Source organism: Ictalurus furcatus, chromosome 22 (assembly GCF_023375685.1).
Source record: "Ictalurus furcatus strain D&B chromosome 22, Billie_1.0, whole genome shotgun sequence".
Taxonomy (NCBI): Eukaryota; Metazoa; Chordata; class Actinopteri; order Siluriformes; family Ictaluridae; genus Ictalurus; species Ictalurus furcatus.
In genome coordinates, this window is record NC_071276.1 from 7,375,106 (window position 1) to 7,394,618 (window position 19,513).

Below are 19,513 nucleotides of genomic sequence, written 5' to 3' on the forward strand. Positions count from 1 at the left end.
TACAAGGTGCAGAACCAGCACTGCTTCTTGTACTCCTCTTATCATCTCTCCTGAAGGAGGCAGGTGGTTGTCTGTGAGCTTGATTATCTGAAAAAGCAACTTAAATGTAGTTGTGTAAAACTGATTCAAAACAAAAAAGGTCATTCACAGCTAAAATATCCCACCCTTCTCAGCTACACACATCTCTAGGAGAACTATATTACCTTTCCAAATGTGTTCACAGTGCAAAATTTCTAAATGTTCTTTAGAAGATTCAGTAGGTTTCTCAGGTACACCAGGATGCTCTCTGAATGTTAAGAGCAGCTCTTTGATGATTTCATGTTTTGCAAGGTCCAGTGCACTCTGTCCAAGTGAATTCTTATGATGAGGATTTGAGCCATACTGAAGAAGAAGCATCACGACCTGTGAATGAACACTGAGTTTTAGTGCTTGTGAAGGAAGTCACCTTTAAGTCTGGTCCAAGGGTGAAAATTTTTTTACATAAAGGGAAATGTAGGTTGGTAAATGCAAAGTAGTCTTTAGTAAAGTCTTGTAGTGTGAAGGACAACCTGAAGATTCTTCTAAAATATTCGTTATTGTAAATTATTCAATACTGTCCAGGCAATTTAAACAATTTCACCCCAATGATATTCAACATCTGTATCTCTAAAAGGAGCACAAGCAACATAGAATCCTTGAGCAGTTTTGTTTACCTCATATTCACCAGATGTAACAGCATCGTGGAGAGGAGTGAGTCCTTCCAGCCCCTTGCTATTTACATTTGCACCTGCACGCAAAAGTTCCTCCACCACATCTGGATAACCTTTTACACTGGCCTCATGTAGAGCTGTCCATCCTGACAATGCGACATCAGTTATTACGAACACATTTCCAAAGCCATTTTGCATTTCTTGTTCGATCTAGAGCTTTTACCTAACCTGCATTGTCAGCGATATTGATGTTTATTCCAGCTTTAATGAGCCTTTTAACCTCTGGTAGGTTTCCTCTCTTGCAGGCTCGATGGAGTCGAGTCTCTCCCAAAAAATTGCTACTGTTGATGTTTCTCAGGTTAAAGTTTGCAACTGGCTTCGTGGCTATTCAGAAAGATTAGAGATGTGTGTAAATACAGTTGCAATCAAAATTATTCAACCCCCATTGCAAATCAGGTTTACTGTCATAATTTACAGACTTTCAGCTGTTTGCAAATCAAACAAAAGCAATTGAAATAGTTCAACACAACGAATGCTTCAAATGGTTTCCCCAAATTCAATTGAAAATGCAACTTATAATGATTTCTCCAGTTTCAAAATTATTCAACCCCTTCATGGCAAGCATCTTTAGTACTTAGTAGAGCACACTTTTGCTCTTCTGACCTGCTGCAAACGAGAAGCATAGCTTCTGTCAGCGTTCCTGAGTAATCTCAGCCCATTCTTCATGAGCAATGGCCTCCAGTTCAGTAATATTCTTGGGTTTGCGTGCTGCAACCGCCTTCTTCAAATCCCACCAGAGATTTTCTATGGGGTTTGAATCAAGTGACAGTGATGGCCCTGTAGAATCTTCCAGAACTTCTTCTGCAACCAAGCCTTGGTGGAATTTGAGGTATGCTTGGGATCATTGTTCTGTTGGAAGGTCCAATGATGTCCAAGCTTCAGCTTCCTCACAGACGGCATGACGTTTTCTCCTAGGATTTCCTGATACTTCAATGAATCCATCATGCCTTCCACACGCTACAGGTTTCCAGCGAGCGTCACCGAGCCATCACCATGCTTGACTGTAGACAGAGTGTTCATTTTTCATTCGTCTTCCTCCAGACATACCGCTGATCCATCGTGCTGAAAAGTTTCAGTTTCTATACTGTGCTCACTGAAGCCTCAGTGCCTGTTGCCACCAAGTCTTGCTGCAAGTCTTGTGCAGTCACTCGAGGATTTTTCACAACCTGCCTTCTCAGCAGTCTGGTTGCAGCCGTTGATAGCTTCCTTTTTCTGCCCTGTCCAGGTCGTGTACACTCAACAAACCCCTAGCCAGTTCAGGTATTTCATGTGTTCCAGCTCAAGCACACCTGGTGCAACTAATGAAGCACTTGATTACTTGCATCAGGTGTGTTGAGACAACACCTGTTTAGCATATTTGTGCTGTTGTGAGGGATTCTATTCAGAGGGTTGAATAATTTTAAACTGGAGAAATCATTATAAGTTGCATTTTCAGTTGAGTTGGGGAAACCACTTCATTGTGTTGAACCATTTCAATTGCTTTTGTGTGATTTGTTCATTGCAAACAGCTGAAAGTCTGTACATTTTGACAAAAAACCTGATTTGCAATGGGGGTTGAATAATATTTATTGCAACTGTATATGTAGAGGCGATAAAACACAGGTCCTGCCATTTATATTTTTAGCTTATGAGTTAGTATGTGTAATAAATCACTTGATGTCTGTGTGTGAAGAACAAATATCCAATGCAAAAAGAATCCTGTTTGAGTAAACGTTACCTGCATTAAGCACATCAGCTTGGTTAGTTTGCTTTCTGAGTTGATGTTTGGATCGCTTCTTTTTGCGCTGGCTCAATTTAGCAGTGTATGAAGCCCCTTGATTTTCCACAGCTTTCTGAAAACCATCTTGTCCTGCACTCTCTGTACCTTGATTGTTATCTGGTGTTGGAAGTAAACATAAGGGCTTCTGGGACAAGTCTGTCAATATGCTGACAGAGCTCTCTGTGTTCAGTGAATCAGTTGTACTCTCTGTTGGTCCTCCCCTGCTATGCTCCTTAACAGTTTTGCACAAGTCATGCTGCTTATCCTGTCTTTCTCCCTCATAAGTGCTGACTACTGGGGCTGGACTTAACCTTGCTTGAATCGTCACAGCCTCGCTATGCTTCTGAGTGCTCTTTAACTGTTCCTGCTCTTCAATCACAGTGCAGTCTGAATCTGCAGAACTTTTAGTATCATCATTTTCGACAGCATCATCTTTGGCACACACTAACACTAATGAGACTGTAGGAATATTATCATCTGGGGGAATCTTTCTACTACTATTAATATCGATTTCATCATCTTTTGGGCTTTTACTGCTTGGCGTGATAACTAAAAGTTGTTTTTCCTCGCATAAAGGGCTAGCTTGCAATTCTAAGGCACCAGCTAGAGTGGTGTCAGGTACCCTTGACGGTGATCTGCCACCACACAGCCTCTCATTGCATACAATGCCATTAATGTCTGCAGAACTGACAGGGCAATGACTAAAACCAAACAGGGTTACTTTATCTTCCTGTTTTTGCTGAAGCTGTTTGATGTATTCATTTGGGTCATTACTCTGACAATAAAGTTCTACATTAGATAATTCAGTGAATATGCTTCCTTTAGGTAGTACAAGCACTTCTCTGTGTGCAATACTGTTTACATCGTCTACATTCGTCCCTTTTGAGGAAACAGCATTACTGTCAAAAATGGGCCGTAGCAAAGATGTTTGTTTTTGTTGCCTTTCTTTACAATAAAGCGGAGTTGTGACTGTCTTCTTTAATGTCGGATTATCTGAATGAACAAGTTTTAGCTGCTCATTGGTTGGTTTTAACTGCCCTACATTTTTTAAGCCCACCTGAGGCTCAGGACTGCAGGTAAGTCCCTGGTCATGAATTAGCCCTATAAGTAGAGACTGAGAACTGCTCGATTCAGAAGATTCTTCTAAGGGTAAAGATTGCTCATCTGCACACGATGCACTGACTTCAATTTGACAGGACGTAAGGACAGGAATACTACATTCCTGATAGCTGTTACTTTGAGCATGTGAGCGATATGGATCTTCACAAACAACAGGACTGGAAAAGGGATTCCTACATACGTTTTTGTTTAGCGGAGCAGCTCTACTAGCCATGCTGCCAGTTCCAGTGTTTATGACAGAGACACTGTTCAGGTCAAAGTTGAGCAAGTAATCCAAAAAGTTTTGATCGCTCGCCATTGTCATTCTTCGCATCTTTTTTTTACCGACCCCAGAATTGCTCTCCTCCACAAGATCGGTTTCATGTTGGTCTCTAGAACCAGCCAAGACTGCTTCATCAGTGGTATCCCTGCATGAATCTTTCCATTGATTTGGGTTTATTTCATTAGCATCTGAAACCAAACTCTGAAATAAAAACATACAATAAATAATTTGAAAAACAAGCTAATCTGCTCTATTTGCATTAATATTATCATCAATCCTGACATTACCTGATTTACAAGAAGCTCCTCATTTATGGTGCTGTCATTTTCTCTGACTGTTTCATCAACTACTCCTAAAAATCATGAACATGTTCAAATAAACTCTAATATGTTTACCCAAAATGTTCTAATAAAACCAAATATGTTCCTAAAACCTAAACCAAAGTAGCCTTTTAATCAATTGGATCAAATTATAGGTGTGTGAATATGGCAGCTTTCCAGATGTTTGAAATGTAGCCTGATTAAAGGGAGCTACTGTAGCAAGATTGCCAAGCTGGCGCAACTGTTATTTCTTTCATAAAGTGAACTGATGTTAAAAATAAAATACACAATTATACTGAACAGTGAAAATATATATTTTGCAACTTGTAGGTACAGAAATGGCAGGTTAGTATGCATCACATGAAGTAGCAGCTCATTCTAATCCTAGAAAATGACAAAGCTAACAAAAAAACAATCATACCCTCTTATATGTGCTGTATTGCTATCTTAAAAATAAATAAAATGATAATGTTTTAACATCAACAATGAAAATGAACCATATAAACCATATTAACATAGACATGAAACAATCCACTACAAAAAGGGATTTTTTGACTAAATTAGGTAATTGTTGAGACAGTTCTTATCATACTAACGGTCTGTGGCTCCAGAGAAGTCCTGAGTAGCACTTAAAGCCCAGTGTTCAGGTGATGGTGACCGAGTCTCAGTGTAATCCACAGTGATATCACTGTCAGGATCACTGTCTGGGCAAGACGTGGGGTCAGATCCTGGAGACTCTCGCTCTTGAACAGGTAAGGAGCCATCGTCTTCGGAGTCTTTTCTTGGGTCTCTTAGTTGCGGCAAAATTTGAGCTGATGATTTTACTAAGAAATAAGGAGATAGAAGAGTAAACTGACAAATGTTTTCTCATGTAATGTATAAAACCCATATAATTATTATGAAGCAGTCTCTTGGTGTTGCATGATTAATGCTTATGTATTAAATACTGCAGGTGTGATATCCCTTTTGCCATTTCCACACTGTATCTGCATACCTTCAGCTTTTGCAGAGGAAGTGCCGTGTACTTCTGTTGTATCCTCTGAGTCTGGACAAACAGCTGGACAGACTTCAGCTTCACTGGCCTGCTGATCTTTTTCTGCTTCATCTATAGCAGCAGACTGTCTTGTCCTCTGAGTGGCACAAAAAAAAATCATAAGGAGACAATCCTGTGCCAATGTTTGAGTCAAGTAGCAGAGATACTTTCTGACTAATAAATGAATTCAGTGATACAGGTTTTAGTTTCTCCACTAGTGTTGGATCACAAGTTGTAGAGCAGCTGTCTAGGAATCTATATTCAACTATTGAATAATATAAACTGAATAATGTATACATTATATCTTAACCACAATGTTAAGCCATTTAAGTCTGTTAATCCATTATTAGAAAACTGAGATTACTCATTTCATACTCATCAAGTCCTCGTGCCCTGTGGCTGGGGGCAGAGTCATCCTGAAAGAGACTACTCGCATCAACTTTGTATTGATTTTCAGAGCTCTCTTGGTTTTCTTGTTATCCATCTACATTTATATTAAATAATCATCTATTAAATAATGAAATATTTCCATATTGAACATTGACTAATTCGATATTTAAAATTAAATAATTATCCCACTTGAGCGGCTTATACATTAATCTTGATTCGAACCATATAACTGATCTGCATACCATCAACCAGTGTGACGTATAGCCTGTAGTGATTTGTGTACAGAGTGCGATAGCAGTGGAACATGGACAAAGTTACCTCACGTAACACAGATAGTACAGCCCTTCAACCACATTTTCCTACATTGTATCACTACAGAACAGTTTATATATCTTTGTAGTTGTAGAGGCATAGTAAGTCCATACCAAGTTAATCAGTGCGAAGGCTGGCTAAAAAGGCATAGCACTAAACTTTGTCAGTTTGTTTGTTTTTCCCCCAAAGTCATAGTGCAACCCAAACATAAAGTCCAGCCACTACTGAGTCATTCAAAGCACCTTGCACTGTAAAAAACATGGCAACATATGATAGGGGGGAAAAAAACTTGTCAAAGTCCATGTGTACAGTCATAAAAATTTATGACCTATTCATCTCACACTAAATATGTCATCTAAACGGCGCCCTGAGCCAGTATTAATTCGTTTATAGTATGGGCTAAGAATGGGCCCATCTGTAGGCCATGGTGATGATGTCCTCCACACAGTTGGCCAGCTTCTGCTGAGACAAAGGAAGATAAACAGTTGATCTGAGGATCACATAGCCACAGTCCAGGCTAAATAATACCATAGGGCACGTACCAGACACAGCAAGAAACGCTCTGAGGTTCACCTTCACTGAATGCTGACTACTTGGGTAACTTACAGTGGTGGTGGTGGGGGGATTACAGAAAACCAAATTGGATAGTGTATAGTGTACACTCATCAGTTAATAGCACCATTAGTTAAAACCATAATGTGTTAATTTGTGCAAACCCATATGTTCTGTTTACATGTAAATCAGACTAAGAAAATATATAAGTAAATAAACAAACAGATTCTCTGATTGAATATTTAGCAGAAACATTCCCTATTCCTGTTAATAATATAAAGAGGTTTTTTGTATGTTTTAATATTGTTTTTCAATCCACTAGATACACTATACAGCCAAAAGTATGTGGACAGCTGAACATCACACCCTTATGTGCTTTTTGAAAATCCCATTCCAGATTTAGTCTACCTTTGCTGTTATAATAACATCCACTCTTCTGGGAAGGCTTTTTGCAAGATTTTGGAGCATGGCTGTGGGGATTTGTGATCATTCAGCTACAGGAGCATTAGTGAGGTCAGGCACTGATGTTGTATAAGGAGGCCTGGTGTGCAGTCGGTGTTCCAGTTCATCCCGAAGGTGTTCAGTGGGGTTGAGGTCAGGGCTCTGTGCAGGACACTCGAGTTCTTCCACTCCAACCTTGGCAAATCATGTGTTCATGGAGCTCACTTTGTGCATGTTGTAATGCTACAACATACAGAGACATTCTATATAATAGTGTGCTTCCACCTTTGTGGAAAGAGTTTGGGGAAGTACCACATATGGGTGTGAGGGTCAGGTGTCCATAAACGTTTGGTCATACACTGTATCATATCATGTCTACTTCTAATGGCACTTTATGCAGATAATTTCACATTTGAATTGTTGGAAGAAGGCTGTAGCCTCCTGATATTTGTCCCACCCAAATTTGCATCCATGTATATAACCCTGGACAGGAATCCCAGATTAAACACATTTAGAGGTTGTTTGCCCTTTTGCTAAACGTTTTACTAAATAAGCCTCTCAGACCCCAGAAATATGCTGAGTCTGTGAAGAAAATTTAACATCTCTAGATGGTGAGGCCAGTCATGGACCAGTGTATCTTGTCCCAGCAGGTTGTCCCAGATCTGGGTTATTGCTTCTGGGTGCTGATGACACTCAAAAGGTTGTCTACTGCAGTATTGTATAGCTCCTGGGAGATGAGATGATTGTGCTCAGTGAGGCAAACCTTGTACGGACCTGCCTGAGGTAATTTCATGCAAAGCAAAGAGAGTCGCTTGACCTTGCCATGCCCTGGTGGCTGTTACAGTTGATAAAGCTGTGTAATACTCGGAGGAGACAATGGCAACAGAGAAACCAATTTGGAGAGGAGAAACGATGTTTGACCATCAAGAGTAAAAACGATATAGTGCAAGTTTTAAGAGGCAATGTAGAAAACAATGTGGTGAGAGATAGCTAATACAGGCTAGTAATACTAACGAGGAAAAACGACTCAAAGCTAAGAGACTCCTCAGAGCTCTGCAGCATTCTATGGAAAAAATTCACCTGATGCATAAAACACACTCACAAAGCTAGAATGTTTTGAGAAGAAACTATACCAAGCTTTGCAGGACAGGATGCCTGTCAATCAAGTGTAGTCACAAGCTGCTAAGTGGATAAATTCATATTGTGGAGGTCTGACAGGTGTATGATGCAATATGAAGACAGGTAGAGAGTGGTATGCTGTACAGTGGTACTTATAGCAAATACTGTTCAAATCACATGTCATAACTTGACTTTGTTGGATGGTCCCTGTACGTGTGCGCACACAGAGATCCAGGTGATTCTCACCACTCTCGATGGTTATCAGTGAAAAGACACTGTTCCTTAAAAAACACGAGAAATATTCAATTTACAGCACTTGGTTTGAAGATACGCATCTACATGCATAACAGTAAATAAACAGTGCAAATAATTTCAATGTTATCTTATATTTGTATCTGAACAGAAAAATCTTAAGTCATGGTATATGGTTTTCTGGAATGTACCCCAGGAAGCAAAGCCCTGGCTTGACAGAGTAGGAAACAAGCCAAGAACTACTGCAGAGGTATTGATGAATCTTTTGTAAGCAATAGCAGAAAAGTCTGGCATTCAACCAAAAGCTTCTATCAAAGCCGACGATAGCTTACACTGCGAAACAGTCTAAGGAAATTAAGCTAATAAAAAGGTTCCTTTACTGCTTGAGAAGTAACTGTTTTGCTAGATAGACTGTGGTGTAATTTATTATCCATACTGTAACATTCTTTTGTACAGAATATAGGCAGACAAAAAAAAAAAAAACAAAACCCTGTTGCTGTATTAATGCTTATTTGTATGCAGCTTTCGAATGTGCTGTTGGAGAATTAGAGAGCAACTGCATGCCTTAAAAATTAAATCAGTGGTGGTACTGATAAATTCTCTTTATATATTTTAATATATCTTTATTCACTTTTTTTTTTTAATGTATCTTTGCTTACTCGCACATATTTATTGGTTGATCAGTTTTTTTGTTGTTTTTTTTTTTTTAATTTTGCACGATTTGGTTCTTTATAGTCATGATGATTACATTAAGATTCCAGTTTATAAAATAGTAGTATATGTATATATATCATATGCATTATTTGATACATTATGCATTTAATTATTGCTTAAAAATGGTGACAGGCAACGGGGGACTGAACGAACAAGGCGAACACCTACAATCCTTATTTTTAATCGTAATTTTAATTATTTTACTTCACTGTTGGATAGCTACTGAATTAGATATGTCTCTTACACTAGAGGCTTACTTTAAGCTCCCTTAAAGTAATTCGCTACTGTTGATCCATTTTTTCCCTGTTGAACATAGTGTCTTGGCTTTATTGTTAATTTAGACTCATATGGTTCTGACTAGAAGGTTTGCCTCGCATCTCCAGGGTTGGGGGTTCGATTCCCACCTCTGCCCTGTATGTGCGGAGCTTGCATGTTCTTCCCGTGCTTCTGCGGTTGTTTGGCATTCGGGGGTTGACTGGCATTTCCTTTTGTTCATAGTGTGTGAATGGGTGTGGGATTGTGTGTGCGGCTATGCCCTGGATTGTGTCCCCGCCTTGTGCTCTGAGTTCCCTGGGATAGGCTCCAGGCTTACCCTGAGTAGGATAAGCAGTATGGAGAATGGATGGATGTCTCTAACTTTGTGAAATCAATAGTTTAATTTATAACTCATGGTGTTATGTCAAATGCACGGCTGACTTCAGTTCAGTTGCGCTCTCATCAGTATACGTTAGTTATACTTTGTTGCCGCCTCCTGGATATATTTTGAACAGCAGTAATAAACATCATGCCAGTTCGGGCCAGCCTTACACAGTACAATGGAATGCAACGCCCCACATAATTTTTTTTTAACAGAATAAAATAAATAAGAATTAAAAAAAACAAAACTGTTATAGTCACAGTAGTTGGAACCACACTATGTTCAACAGCTAGAACTGCAGAGTAGTTTAATGCAGAGCTGTACTTGTCAGCTGTAAGAGCTTCACAGACAGATATAAAAAATCTGTCTTTAATTCAGAGGTATTTAAACTGAGGGTTTGTGAAGGAATTGCAGATGGGGCGCAGGCGAGATGGAAAATACAATAAAACCACAGCAAAAAAATTAAATAACCCTTTACACGTTTTGCATATGAGTTCGGCATTTTAACATCATAATGCAAAAACACGCCACAAAGTCTTAATACACACATGAATCTAGAATGATTGACAGTGGTACAGTTGAACGATGTGCTGATGCATTGCCCTCGTTTCCTGTCACAGTAAATAGTTCATTACCCTCATTTTTAGTTCACTAAGGTGAAATAAAAACAATGTCCGACTTAACTATAATTAAATAAGTTCTCATCGGTTGATTTTATTTATTTGTTTTTTTTTTTTTTTTACTTATTTAATTTATATTATTTTTTAATTAGGTCACCGAAAACTTTTTAGGAAAATCGTCAGAGGCTGCATTTGTGGTTTTTGGCAGAAAGAGAAAAAATTTGGACCAAAAAAAAAAAAAAGATCAAATAGGTGTCAAGTCAACTCCGTTTTCAAACGATGTGCCTCATGGAAATGTGCGATTCACATAGTTAAAATCAGCATTTTATTAATTATACATCTAATGCAATTGCACAACAGAGGTCCCAGTCTGTGCAAACCATAGAGTTAATATATATAGATAGAGTGCATTCTGAATATATGATTGTGTTCTTTCACAATGATCAAGTTTTCGAATGACACCAGCCACACGCTGTGCCCGAGAACAGGGCCGTGGAACTCGGGCGTTTTAGTCAACTTTGGAGCTCTATTTCTGGTTAAAATGATGCTTCAGGAGCTGCTACAGAGCTCATTCGTGAAGACAGCATCATGAATAAAAATCAAACCGTGACTGAGTGTATCGTTACACCCCTATTTAATATGCCAAGCTTAATACACCAAGCTTCTCAATCAATAATCAAACCTGTCAATATACACACAACCTCTGGAGAAAATACAGACATACAGGTGTAAGCATCCATGCCACTCAGACATGTATGCTGTAAATGAGTTGTTTTTATACTGCACTTATTATGCCCTACTCACCATACCCCACCTACTACATCATTGTGTTGTGTGTTGTATTAAATCTCTTGTGTTGTATTTATTGTAGTCTCTATTGTGCACTTCTACTTTGTTTCCTTCAGTTTTTGAACTAGATGTTGTGTACACTGCTGTCCATGACATCAACAATGTCGCATCAAGGCCTTGGAGAACGGCATTTCTTTCTACTGTATACCCCCTAGAATGACAATACAACTCTTTAATATCTAAATTAGTAATCAGATACTGGCCTATGTCAGTACTGCGTACCGCAAAACGTACATTGATCTGCAAAACAATACAAGGACCACCTGATCTAGGTATGTTGCCATGCATTACTTACTCTACAACCCTTAGCTGCATATCGTCTCAGTAGTGTCTCTATAGTCCTGTCTTGACTGAGGTCTATGGCATTGTCTCCTTTCTGATTCTTCAGTAATGGATCAGCACCCCACTTTAACAGCAGGTGAGCAAGCTAGTCACAAAAATAAGACCATGGTTAAATAATAATAATAATAAAAAGACTGCAGGAGTACTAGTCCAGAGACCATTGAAAGTACATACCTTAAAGTTACCAAGTTGTACTGCATCCTGTAAAGGTGTGATTCCTTCATGTCCTACAGAATTGACTAGGGCTCCAGCTCTAAGTAAAGTTTCTGCAATGGTGTAATTATGTCCTAATACTGACTCATGAAGTGGGGTCCAACCTGAAATAAGTACAAGGATCATCCCTGCTTCAGACATGGTTTAATCTGAACCAGTTTCTGGATTGTGTTATTCTAAACTGTACCTGCGTTATCCGCCAGGTTGACACATGCACCAGCTTCAATCATGTCTTTCACAGACTGAAGATCTTCTTTCATCACGGCAAGATGGAGGTGTGTCTCTCCGTATTTGTTTCGTTTATGGATGCTCTGTAATCGTAAGACTTTTCGTTTGCCACTTGCTGGCGTTGTAGTTGATTTGCCACAAAGGCCTAAAACAAATCGTAAACAAAGAGCGCATCTACTCATAATCACGTCTCTTTTCATCGCTTAACAATGTTATATTAACTTCATTTTAACTTACTTATGTTAGCTTTCACAATCTACTACATTGTACAAGGTTTTTTTTTAATCCACAAATATAATTAAAAACTCAAACATCTTCATGCTGTCATAGATTAATCTACAGCCGTGACATTAATTGCATTATTATGGTGATCATATTCTTTTTTTTTTTTTTAATTAAACATAATAACATAATCAAATGTGATTTTGGTGAGCTTAGCTAGAGTTATCCATTTGGATAATATTGGATATAATTTTTTATTGGCTCATATATGTTATCTGTCTATCTGGTTGCATACAATGGTGACAGGTTTATTTATTGTAACTAAGCAGCTTAGTCTTATTCTAAATCAAAGATTTCTATATTTGATGGAACTTTTTTTTTTAAGAACAAGAAAAACAGGCTGTTTTCTGTTTATTTCAAATTATGGCATGACTAAATACAACAGTACATTTTTGTTCTTAAATTGTCTGAATAATTGTAATAATAAGCAAGATTTTAATATGAACGAATATGGATTATCAGAAAGTTCTTGCGGTGTAGAAAAAACAACAACCATTGTTCCTATACCAAAGAAAACTAATGCTAAAGAAATGAATGATTTTAGACCTGTCTCTCTCACATCATTGTTAATGAAGTGTTTTGAAGGAATTATGAAGGACTTCATTATGAATTATACTAGTCATGGTCATGATCATGATCAGCTACAGTTTGCATATAGCAGAAATGGGAGTGTGGAGGATGCCACTCTTATTCTCTTAAATTTTTTTAATATAAACATATAGACGTTGGTAAGTCTTACACTCGTTTATTATTTTCGACTTCTCTTCAGCAAAATCCAACCACATAATTTAGCAGAAAAAAATGTTGTCTGATTTCCACATTCCTATGAGTCTTATAGGTGTTGCGCCACGGCGAACTCGCAGCCGCAATACTCAGATGGCGGCGCCGCTTACAAATATGGCGGTCAGGGACTACACTTCTCAGCCATGCCCGCGCTCAAGTTCAGCTGAGTATTGATCACCAACACCTGTGCGGCTGATAAGCTATAAAAGGCCTCGTTAACCTTCGTGCCCTCGCGAAGTAAACGCTCAGTTCTCGGGACTTAGTGATATTACCAAGCCTTAGCTTTAATCTCGATTTCCCTGGTACTTGGACTTTCCTGCCTGTTATTCACATTTACGATTCCTTGCCTTATCCCAGTTGGACTGTTCGCCTGTATTAGTCTGTTTTCTGCTATTCCTCTCACGTCGCGTCTGCACACGCCGCCCTGCCCGTCTGCGCTTGTCTCCAGCAGGTATCGTTACAATAGGTTGGATCTTAGATTTTTTTTAACTAAAAGATCGCAAAGGGTGAGAGTAAATGGAGAATACTCACATGAGCTGTTCTCTTCGACAGGTTCTCCACAGGGCTGTGTTATTCTCTCACCTTTGTTATTTATCCTCTATACCGATGGATGTAGAAGTCATAACTCGGATAGGCATATTGTTAAATATGCAGATGACACAGTTGTACTTAGTCTCTTAAAACAGAGAATGAACACGGCCCTGTTTTGAAATATTTCTTAGATTGGTGCGAAGAATCCTTCTTAGAGATAAATGTGGAGAAAACTAAAGATATTAATGAAAGTGTAAGCACCTGTACAAGAATAAATATCGAGGGTAATGAGGTTTAGACGGTCAGCTCTTACAAATAATTAGGCACAGTCGTTGATAATAAATCTGATCGTGTCAAAAGCACATAAGCGCTTGTACTTACTCAGGAAGCTAAAGTTGTCTGATGTGGATAAAACTGTATTAACATTGTTTTACAGATCCTTTATTGAATCGGTTTTAACTTTTGCAATCACATGTTGGTTTTATGGAATGAATGAAAAAGGCAATTGTGCGCTGCGATGGATTGGAACCCTGTCCAGGGTGTACCCCGCCTTGTGCCCGATGCTCCCTGGGATAGGCTCCAGGTTCCCTGTGACCCTGAAAAAGGATAAGCGGTATAGAAGATGGATGGATGAAAAAGGCAAAGCGCAGTTGCAAAGGATCGTTAATTTGACGTCGAGCATTACAGGCGTAAGGCAGCAACGTTTGACTGCAAATTGTGAAAAATGGACTCTTAAGAAGGCACTGACTACACTAAACGATCCCACTCACGTCCTTCACTCAGAATGTGAAATCCTTCCTTTGCATCGGTGATACAGAGCTCAAAAGTTTAGGACTGTGAGAGCTTCAAGATCTTTTATTGCAAATGCTGTGTAAGGTGTTAATGTAACACTTGCAAAGCCCCTTCTAGTAAGCTGGACAAAGACTTCAAACTGTACAAGTCATCTTAAATACACAAGTATGAAAGTATGAAAATATCTATTAACAGAAATGAACACCCAGTTAATGCTATCCCACACAGTTCACTGCAAAGTATATTATGCTGTTGTTTCAGTTCAATCAGGATACTGCCCATGATATTAGTTTCAAGACACATCCATTAAATTATCATGTGTGATTTTCTTTGACGATTTATCAAGTCAGTCTGTCTGTGTTTTTTATCATGATAACCCATATACTATGAAGGTAAATATTGCTAACACATGTAATAATAATAATATTTGGGTATAGTGTTTGAATACTGTAAGCCGCTCCATTCAAAGCGCAATGGCACTGTGAGTGTCTTCTCTGTGGTTTTGGTTCAAGTAGCTGATCTGGTGTGTAATGTCTGCTACAGACCTTCGTACACGTGGGAATGGTGAAATGGCAGACGAAGGTTTGCTAACCATCGTCTACTGAGATCACTCTGAGCTGGGACGCTGTGGAAGCTTAAAGCTGTTAAATTACAAAGACACTGTGCAAAGAGAGACACAACGGTGCTCAGAATATTTCTTCATTTGTCTCTGAAAACATTCTGTGTTAAATACCTTATGGCAGACGCTCATTTTGATCGTGCTACGGAGAACAAACAGTACTTATGAATGTAACAGTGCTAAAATGTAAGCGGTGCAGGAGGAGGCACCTGTTCCCGGTCTCTGCTGACCTCTCGTGGACACATGAGGTAAGACGTGACTCTTTACAGTCTCACCTCTTTCAGAAGATAAACTCCTGCGCCCTGGCTCCTGTGGCCTAAGCATAGAAACGATCAGTTATATTAAATAAACTGGCAAAATGTTGAAAATGTTCCTGTAGTAATGTATTATGAATGGATTACTACTAATCAGATATTTGAGTCCCTAGGTTAGTAGATTAAGGTCAGTGAAATCTGACTAACCTGCTTTTAGAATTGCTGCCTTTGTCCTTTTTGATTTCAGACATTCCTTGTACATGCTTTCTTACACTTTTCTGACTGCCTACTGCACTCTGTCCACTGCAGACGGACTGTGGCTGGCCAGGTGTGAACAGAGGTTTGGGATGTTGAACTGAGGTCATAGGGTTCGGCTGAGGTTGGTTGGCATCTGTATAGATTCTTTTTGGAGTCACTGTCACAGTCACTGGGCCTCCTGCATCAACACCACAATTAATCACTAGCAATGAAACCAAGAAGGACAGTGTATATAATATATATTTATCAGCACAATGACAAGAAACTGCCACTAGGTGGAGAGAGTTCATTAAATTGCACAGAAGCATAGCTTTTACAAAGTGTAGCAGAGCCTATTAATAAAGGTGATACACTCCATCACATAAAATTCACATTTTGTAATAACTTGCACAATTTAAATGAACAAAAAACAGATCAGGAAAAAGTACATGGAAAAAGTAAGTACATCCCTACATTTATGACACCTTCAAATCCATAAAATTAGAATCAGGTGTTCAGGATTGGGGGCCGGTGATTAGAACCTGCTTAGGGAGTGCAGGTGGAACCTGTCTTATTTATATACAGGGTTTAAAAAAGATCCATCCATCTTCTACCGCTTACTCCTTTTCAGGGTCACGGGGAACCTGGAGCCTATCCCAGGGAGCATCGGGCACAAGGCGGGGTACACCCTGGACAGGGTGCCAATCCATCGCAGGGCACAATCACGTACACACTCACACACCCATTCATACACTACGGACACCTTAGACATGCCAATCAGCCTACCATGCATGTCTTTGGACTGGGGGGAGGAAACCGGAGTACCCGGAGGAAACCCCCGCAGCACGGGGAGAACACGCAAATTCCGCACACACATGGCCCTGGCGGGACTCGAACCCCGGACCCTGGAGGTGTGAGGCGAACGTGCTAACCACTAAGCGTGCGCCCTTGGTTTAAAAAAGATCTCCAAATTATTTTAAATGCATCTTCCCACTATAAAGAAAATAATCTACAAATGGCGCAGATTTCAAACGACTGCCAGTTTGTCCATAACTGGCCGTCCCTGCAAATTCAGTCCAAGAGCAGACCGTCTGATGCAAAAAGAATATTGCATGGAAGAGTGGTCAAAAATTCCAGAAAGCCTGGTGGACAATTATGCAAAAAGCCTACAAGAAGTAGAAGTTCTACTAAAGGGGGCAATACTAGCTTCTGAAGTTAATTTTCCTTGTGGTTTTGTCAGCTTCATTAATAGGCACTGTTTCAAAGATGATCAAATGTTTGCTTGTCCAAAAGTGTCACAAAAGCCAATTACTTCTTTTTTCACATTGTATATAGTAGCAGATCTATACAGTGGTGCACTGCTGTCGTGAGAGCTAATCGGCAAACAGATAGAGTTTCATGGCTGAACTAGATATTAGTATATTGGTCTGTTACAAACACTTTTTAATGATGTCTGGTCTGTCTTTTTGTCTGACAGTGACGCTTCTGTGCTTACCTTTTGATTGATCCATTTTTGTTGACCCCTCATCCTCCTTGCAAACAGTGTTGCTCTGACTTAACGAGTGTATCAGTGGACTGTCCGTAATCTGTAAGATTATACCACAAGTATTACATTATTATTATTATTATTATTATTATTATCATTATTATTAAATGTGCAATATTCTTCAGCTGGTTATTCTGGGGTAGAAGTAATCCCAAAAATGTTAACCATAAACACACTTGTGGTAACAGCTTATTTAACTTTGCACCATGATAATACTATATGGCCAATACTTTGTAGACACCTGACCATAACACTCATGTGCTTGCAGAACATCCCATTCCAGATTTATTCCCCTTTGCTGTTATAATAACCTCCACTCTTCTGGGAAGGCTTTCCACTAGATTTTGGAGAGTGGCTATGGGGATCTGACCATTCAGCCACATTAACACAAGAGCATTATTAATGACATCAGGCACTAATTCAGGGCGAGAAAGCCTGGGGCAAGGCCACTCAAATTCTTCCACTCCAACCATGGCAAACCATATCTTCATGGAGCTTGCTTTGTGCACAGAGGTACTGTCATGATGGAACAGGTTTGGGCCTCTTAATTCCCATGATGAGAAACTATAATGCTACAGCATACAGTTGCCATTAAAATTATTTACCCCCCAAATCAGGTTTATTGTCAAATTTTACAGACTTTCAGCTGTGTGCAATGAACAAATCAAACAAAAGCAATGGAAATAGTTCAACACAACAATGTTGCTGTTGTGAGGGATTCTATTCAGGGGGTCGAATAATTTTGAAACTGGAGAAATCATTATAAGTTGCATTTTCAGTTGAATTTCGGGAAACCACTTGAAGCATCATTGTGCTGAACTATTTAAATTGCTTTTGTTGGATTTGTTCATTTCAAACAGTTGAAAGTCTGTAAATTTTGACAATAAACCTGATTTGCGGTGCACGGTGGCTTGCTGGTTAGCACGTTCGCCTCACACCTCCAGGGTTGGGGGTTAAATTCCCACCATGGCCCTGTGTGTGCGGAGTTTGCATGTTCTCCCCATGCTGCGGAGGTTTCCTCCCCCAGTTCTAAGACATACATGGTATGTTGATTGGCGTGTCTAAAGTGTCCCTAGTGTATGAATGGGTGTGTGAATGTGTATGTGAGTGTGCCCTGCGATGGATTGGCACCCTGTCCAGGGTGTACCCCGCCTTGTGCCAGATGCTCCCTGGGATAGGCTCCAGGATTCCCCGTGACCCTGAAAAGGATTAAGCGGTATAGAAGATGGATGGATGGATGGATGGACCTGATTTGCAATGGGGGTTAAATAATTTTGATTGTAACTGTACAAAGTCATTTTAGATAATAGTATGCTTCTACCTTTGTGGTAACAGCTTGGGGGAAAACCACATATGGGTGTGATGGTCAGGAGTACACAGAGTTTTGGGTAAATAGTGTATGTGCCAGTGTGTATTTTTATTGTTTGTTTGTTTTTAGTGCATTTTACATGACTGCTGCCAACCGGTGTCCTTACACCTCGCTGAGCCAAAAGACCAATCTCTGGAGAAATTCCTGGCAAGAAACGCTTGGTGAAACAGAGCCAAAGAAAACCAGCCGGTCAAGAGCCACAGAACAGCAAAATCAAGTTTTGTCAAAAACATGGTGCTGTCATATTCTCATGTTCATCATACCATTAGCCTGAGGCTGTAATGTTGGAACATACACTGCAGAGGAGCTCTTATAGTACTAATGTTAATACGCTAATGTTAACACGCTAATGTAACTTATCCACATGTTAGTAAGATGCTTTAATCAGGTTACCGTAGTGAGAACAGGACAGTGGAGGAGTGTGAGTAGAGGGTGTAGAAAGTTCTCCTGCTGCACTCAGCATTAACAGCCTGTGTAAATAACAAAAACAGGTCGAAATGTCTCATAAATACATCAAACATGTAGCTAGGCAAGTTTCTGGCTGCTTGCTTTGTAATAACTAAAACACTTCTGTCAGTTTATACTATAAAGCTAGATATAATGTCTGCTAGACAGACAGTAGCTGTGGTTAGCTGTGTTAAGATATGGTTAAGCGTGTTAAGTTGTGGTTAGTTGTGTTAAGCTGTGGTTAGTTGTGTTTAGCTGTGGTTAAGCTGTGTTTAGTTGTGTTAAGCTGTGGTTAGTTGTGTTTAGCTGTGGTTAAGCTGTGGTTAGTTGTGTTAAGCTGTGGTTAGTTGTGTTCAGCTGTGGTTAGTTGTGTTTAGCTGTGGTTAGTTGTGTAGTAGCAGTCGCCCTTACCTATTCATGTAAAACTTCTCATCTGCTTCTTCAGACTCCGTGTCTGTTGTAATAATCTCTTCATGGCCTACATCGAATTCCATCATTATAAATCAACTTATCTAGCTAACAAGGCTACCTTTAATTAGTATTTAATGAGCTTTATCATTTATAATGAGTTCCTTTAGCGCCCTCAGAAAGCTCGCGACCATTCGCGCGCGAAAATATTCGGAGTGAAGCGCGAGGACGGCGCTGAGGTGATTGGCTTGCGCGCGCAGCTGTGGCACGAGAGACTTCTGTTTGGTTCTGTTTACTATGCACTTTGTATTTCTACTGCATTTTGATTCATTTT

The 19,513-nt window shown here is 39.5% G+C and overlaps 1 protein-coding gene across 1 annotated transcript; it reads right to left on the reverse strand.

The window, feature by feature from the left end:
* Positions 1-4,800: 4,800 nt before the first annotated feature.
* On the reverse strand, positions 4,801-19,351 carry ankrd31 (ankyrin repeat domain 31). Its single transcript, XM_053610810.1, has 11 exons — positions 19,183-19,351; positions 18,718-18,794; positions 18,404-18,468; positions 16,905-16,995; positions 15,380-15,608; positions 15,128-15,234; positions 11,871-12,056; positions 11,645-11,787; positions 11,424-11,555; positions 5,204-5,339; positions 4,801-5,033 (listed from the first exon to the last, which is right to left on the reverse strand). The coding sequence occupies exons 1-11, from the start codon at positions 19,266-19,268 to the stop codon at positions 4,801-4,803; spliced, it is 1,485 nt and encodes a 494-aa protein (XP_053466785.1). The 5' UTR covers positions 19,269-19,351.
* Between the last annotated feature and the right edge of the window lie 162 nt (positions 19,352-19,513).

Coding starts and splice junctions, on each gene's coding strand:
- ankrd31 (XM_053610810.1), bottom strand. CDS start 19,268: ATGATGGAATTCGATGTAGGCCATGAAGAGATTATTACAACAGACACG. Junction 15,609..16,904: donor AAAAATGGATCAATCAAAAG/GTAAGCACAGAA, acceptor GTGTTGATGCAG/GAGGCCCAGTGACTGTGACA. Junction 5,340..11,423: donor ATGCAGCTAAGGGTTGTAGA/GTAAGTAATGCA, acceptor TGTGCCACTCAG/AGGACAAGACAGTCTGCTGC.